At 35.9% G+C, this 6,076-nt stretch overlaps 1 protein-coding gene across 1 annotated transcript; it reads right to left on the reverse strand.

Moving 5' to 3' along the window:
* Positions 1–4,682: 4,682 nt before the first annotated feature.
* Positions 4,683–6,076, reverse strand: LOC125502349. The gene is made up of 5 exons (XM_048665174.1): positions 5,475–6,076; positions 5,239–5,420; positions 5,064–5,153; positions 4,863–4,999; positions 4,683–4,806 (listed from the first exon to the last, which is right to left on the reverse strand). Exons 1-5 carry the CDS (start codon positions 5,585–5,587, stop codon positions 4,711–4,713), a joined length of 618 nt encoding a protein of 205 aa, XP_048521131.1. The 5' UTR covers positions 5,588–6,076; the 3' UTR covers positions 4,683–4,710.

The following is a 6,076-nucleotide window of genomic DNA, read 5'->3' on the forward strand; positions in this document are numbered from 1 at the left end:
AATTTGTCTGAAATAAATAATGTCCAAGAGGAAATTTCTCAAACCAGAGCAATTATTTCAAACGCCAGCCAAACGAAAAACCCAATTTTGTTTTCCACGAACTTCACGCAAATGATTCGATGGCAGAGCGCCCATTAATTCATAATGATAATTCCTATTTTCCGAGCTATTACTCTTATCATGCACAAAGCCATTATGATACATACGACGATCAGCATTTTAATACGTCAGCCGAAGAGACCAATTACGGTTGTCAAAGCGAGGAAATTCAAGATAATGATGAAATTGAAGATACTCGAAAATTTTATCGAAATAGGCCCGGAAGAAATTTGACCTTAGCCGAAATAAACGTTTTCTCTACACTGTTTGACAGTTTAGTCACTCATTTAAGAAAATGGTTTCTGAATACGGTTAGGATGAGGTGAGTCTGATTGTAGTGTGAGTGATGGTTGAGTGTCGTTCTTGAATTCGGAACTTAGAGCTTGCTAATAACAAACTCAGTTTCGAGTCGACTAGCTCTCAACAGGCTTTTACCACAGTGTACTACTTAACACAACTGATCAGAGGCAATAGGCTCGAAATCAGCACCTATTTACATTGAAAATTTATATAATGATTTAAAGAAATCGTTGCTTACCTCGTTCTACGGTTGGCGCTCGCTAAGGTATTTTTTTTCTGTGAGGTTTAGGAAATGCTGTTACGCACACCCAGAGCGGGTGTCCTGTCGCTCTGGGCTCTGTGGGTCTCCATCTAAGCGGTTTACCCACTAAAACCTTTCCTCACTGCCGAGGTGGTGTTTGGCTTAACATTTCTGTCCTATTGTGCTTCTCGCTGAGGTGTCTTTTCAGTCTTTTGTTCGTGCACAAGCAATGGGGCTGTCATGGCCTACAGAACAAACCGAAATTTAGCTACTAAACCACCAACGAAAAAATCATAGAACTCCGGTTTCATTATTGAATCGCTTTACCGCAAAAGTTATTTTAATTAGGAACGCCCACTTGTATTAAGTGACTTTGTGATTCTCTATTGCGACACAAAAAAAGTTCTTCATATTTAAACGTAGCTTTTAGTTCTGACTATCTTTTTAAATAGCAATTTTCGATACTGTCAAAAATGAAAGTACTTTATTCGCAAAAGTTTCTGAGAAAATATGGATAGTAAAGCGCAAAAAACTAAATCCCGGTTTTACCAGTTGCGGTTTATCATACAACAGATCCATCCTGTATTCAGTTGATTTTTTTTAATGTAAATATTTAAACATTTTAATATTTAATTGTTACATTATCAATGATTATGGTGAACAGCCAGCAACTTTTAGTTAACGACTGATTAAACGCCCGTAATCTTCATTAAAATTATGGTGCTACAAGCACATCAACACGAGTGGTTGATTTAATCGCCGATTAAGATTTTAATCGGAGTTTGTGGAAAGGGGCCTCAACCCACAAAACTATGTAAACGTTGATTACTTACCGGCAAAAACTTTTTCTCCGTTTCCTCCAAGTTTCCGGAAATTGGGACCATTGACATTGGTCCTCTAGGCGCTGTTGCCGAATGATTCTGCAAGAAAAAGAACATGATTGATTTTGATATAGACAAATATTTACGCGCACATAGCATGAGTTAGATTTTTTTTGGCAAAAATCGTCTTATGGTGGCACGGTGATCGGCATTTTTGTTGTCACATACCTATACTTAATCTAAAACTAAAAGCGTTGTACGTCATCAACCGTCAAACTGACCCTGTTGCCAAGTTGTCATGAAAATCTTTTGTTTTTGATAAGGGATTATTGAATTGGTTTTAGATCAATAATAATCGCTAATAGTAAAATAACAGTACAAAAAAACAGGTTTAGATCACGTTTGAAGATTTTAAAAGACTCAAAGCTAACAACTACGATTGAGGTATGGGAAAAATTAGCAAAAATAAAAGGTTAAAAATTCCTTCAAACCGAATCAAACAGTAAAGATTCGTTTATTGACGGAACATACCGGCGATTATGTCTATCTCTCTTTATTGTATTTTGCTATAAATAAAGTGAACGTGATCGTGACGTATAACGATATATAAGTAATACTTCGTTATAATTATATTAGTAATATATTTTTGTTTGTATGGTACGAAAATGATTAATTTAGAGTGTTGATGACGTGCAACGGTTTTGGTTTCAGATTAAGTATAAGCGCGTATAAACCATTGTGTTTTGGCAGACATTAAATTAGCGTGGAAATTTTTACTACGAAAACTTTGAAAGTTTAACTATTAAAAGCGTCTTACGAGCGAATCATCGATCCTGGGATTAGTCGAAAAATATCATTGCACTACAGTACTACAGTCATCTTTTCGACGACTCGCTCTTAGCAAATTAGGTGATTGGTGTGAAAGGTAAAATCAGCCGTGAAGAGGTTATGCAACCTGTTGAGTGCTACGGCAACAATGCAGTTCACTTGTGTAAAAACAATTCATCTTGTTTCATCACATCACTGTTTAGTATTGTTTAATGATTACTGTTAGTAATTTTTTTTAGATACATAGCAAACATGTAACAGAAAAACTGAATAACAATTTCATTTTCTCCAATTTAAAAGATTGCATTTTAACGTGAAATTCTAATAATATTCGACATCCTATCTCAACACAACCATTGCTTAAGAACCATCCCAGGCAAACAAATTGTGTCCATAAGTAATAATTATGCGCAGCTGTGCTATTGGTTCTGACAAGCTTCTCAAAAAATAGTTTACCTGAAGCAATTTATGGTTATTTTATCTAGCACCTGACGAACTATGAAAAATTAAGTACTGGATTAGCAAAAGACTAAACAGTTTTGGACTTAGAATCTGTGCATTTCAGAAGCAATATTGGGTCTTTTCTTTGGCCGTAGCCAAGAGCAGATTCCAATCAGATTTTATCAAAAAATTCTGATACCAAGTCCGATCCTGACCCACATCACGAAAAATCGGAAAAGAATTAGTAAAGTTATTCGGAAAAATGAAACAAAGTGGAGTAATGCCCCATGAATGGAGAACTAACATCACAATACCGACACAAACGTTACTAAGTAGTGTACTAAAACTGCTAACACACATATTATCAGACAAAATAACTGGTAAAGTAGGAATCTCCGAGGATCAGCAATGCTTCCGCTCAAATAGATCAACGATAGACGCAATATTTATATTACACCAATTGATAGAGAAGTCCAATGAATTCAATAAACCAATGTACACATGCTTTGTAGATCTAAAGCAAGCATTTCACAATGTACAACTTAAGGATGTAATTGACCGACTGAACCAAAAAGATGTTAACAAGTGCCACATAAACCTAATAAAGCAGCTTAACATAAACAATAAAACAATGATAAGAACAGAATGTGGTCTAACAAGAGAACTTAAATTCCCATCCGGCATAAGACAGGGAGATAGCCTTAGCCCATGCCTTTTTAACATCATAATGGACCAAATAATTGAAAGTGAACCAAGTCGATGAATTCAATATGAACAACCACCATAGATGAAGACAAGTATAGATAGCCCACTCACTTGCACAAAATGATAACAAGGGTTTTCACTGACACTGTCACCATCTATTGCTGTTCACAACTAACTAACGTCATTGCTGGGATGCTGGGTTTGCGTGCTTAAAACTGTGTATTCAGGATTTGCTATTGTCGGCGAGCCAATACTACAATTGAGATTAAAAGATGCTTAATATTCAGTTTCGATATATTTGTACAAAGGCCAGATTTGTTTCTGGTTTATAAACAAATATATAAAATTGAACATAAACATATTCCTAATCTTAATTGAAGTATTTCGGCATAGCCATAGGTGCTTAAATATGTTGATAATAAAAACTCCATAAGCATTTACAAATTTTTATTGCAGTAAATAAATAGGCGAAACGCCAAGYACCATTAATTTGTGAAAGGTGTTTTTTATAGAAACCAGAAACATTTGCTCAAGCAAAATCATGTTATGAATCAGAAATTCAGAACTTAAACACATTCCTAATTCAAAGTAAAATAACAACTTCATTAATTCAGTACAATTACCAATACAGATACATGTTACGTACTCACTCGTACCTTTAAATGCTGGAACATATGGTTATTAATTCCAGTATGAAAAGGTGTATGTTGTAGAACCTTTACAACCGTTTTACGAGAAGGTAAAAATTGTAGACAAGAATCGGTAACCCTTTCCGCTTTGCTGGAATATTGACAAAGCAAAAATTTTACCCGAGCAAAAACTTTAGTGAAAACCTTCTACCGCGCGGTTTCAACTTTTGATTTTTATTTTGGGACAAAATAAAGTTTCTTGTGTACTCATTCACATTTTTTAAATTTTACAAAAGAGCGGACTGCGAATTTTTAAAGTCAGCTTTTATCTTTTTATTTCTCACCTCTTGGCGATGTACCGATTTCTTCAATTTTTTTAAGTCATACAAAATTTTATGCGAGGCGACAAATGCTTCTGCTGTGTAATTCCCACTGCTGTCAAATTCAGTCTCCTTACACCTAAAAAGAAAAAAATATGTTACTACATTGAAGAATTATATATTATTAGTAGGATAATATGTACTTACTCGAAACTGTGGCACTTGCAGCAATCGTACTGGTGACAGCAGTAAAGGGGCTGTCACCGGGAAGAATATCATATATGCACATAAATACAAATTATTAAAATACTTTCATTTTAATACAATCATATATAAATTTCATTTTTTCGGTGTACATAATTCAGATGCCATTCGAGCTGAGTGATTTGAGCTGCTCTCCCTGGAAAGAGTGTCTTTGGAGCCTAAAAATTGATAGGTTGCTAAATTTACATCTCACTTTCTTAAAATTAGTACTTACCCGGAACTGTGGCGATATTTCGGCTATTGGTTGCACCAAGCGTCTTTTGCCAGGATATACCTTGGCTGGCTTAATGACGGACTCCAACGGACTCGTATGGGTCAAAATCGTGTTGGACTCTACCATACAAACACCATCTGTAAGTATAAAACAGGCAATCATGAAGAAAACAAATGTATATAATTTTAAAAACTAAAATACCTTGATTTTTCTCGGGAGTTACACATCCCCTGGCAGATGGTATACTCTCTCGATAGAAGCTATTCTCTATGGAAGGTGCACCTTGGAAACCTTATAAATATATGTAGTATGTAAGATGATTAATTTATGTAGTTATTTTTTAAACAAAACATAGGCTAGTCTTATTTAAACATACCTGGGAGGTATTTTGTTGGGAGACAATTTAGTAAAAATCTACCGTTTGCCTTGAAGCACACAACGTGGAAATGTCTAGAGCACATAAATACACTGCGAAATTTCAATTTTGCCACTAAATCCTCACATCTCGCCCGCCTGATCCAAATGCTTCTCAAATTTTCATTTCTAGGAAGTCGACACCTGAAAATATTGTGGTTTTATTGTGTTATAATTTGAATCCGAAAAATGTGAGACCATGCACCGACCGACACAAGAAACAACGCTTTTCTCTGATACCAGAAAGACGTCTCGCAAAAACTGCAAAGCAGCGTTTTTGATATCAGCACCCACGCTGTAATCGTGGTCATGCCGCCCTCTCGGGGATGTTCAGTTCATTTATGAGTGAGTTGCGTTGTGAACAGCAGTAGGTGGCGCTGACCGCAATAAAAATCTTGGTCTGACCTTGAATATTTCAGTGAGGCCCTCATGACAACCACCGCCTGAGAATATTCCGTTACGGAGACGATGCTGTCTTGACGGCAGAGAGCGAAGATGACCTCCAACGCCTTCTCTACAAATTCAACCTAACAGCACAGAGGCTTACTATGCAAATTTCGATCGCCTCTAACAAATCAAACGAAATTGCGATACTCAAAAGTAATTAAATAAAAGCTACAGTTAGTTTTGTAATTATAATCGAGATAACACCTGCGTTTACAACAACATATTTTATATCATAATATTATGAGTAACTATAGTCGACACGCTGAACAGATGCAGTAATAAAAGTGCGTGCACAGAGCGTGTCCAAGCATCAGCGGTTTGGGGTACTCACGTTTGGAATGGGGGATCAAAAT

The sequence above is a fragment of the Dendroctonus ponderosae genome, unplaced genomic scaffold, assembly GCF_020466585.1.
Source record: "Dendroctonus ponderosae isolate FM_Combo_2020 unplaced genomic scaffold, Dpon_F_20191213v2 Dpon_F_20191213_1, whole genome shotgun sequence".
Classification (NCBI taxonomy): Eukaryota; Metazoa; Arthropoda; class Insecta; order Coleoptera; family Curculionidae; genus Dendroctonus; species Dendroctonus ponderosae.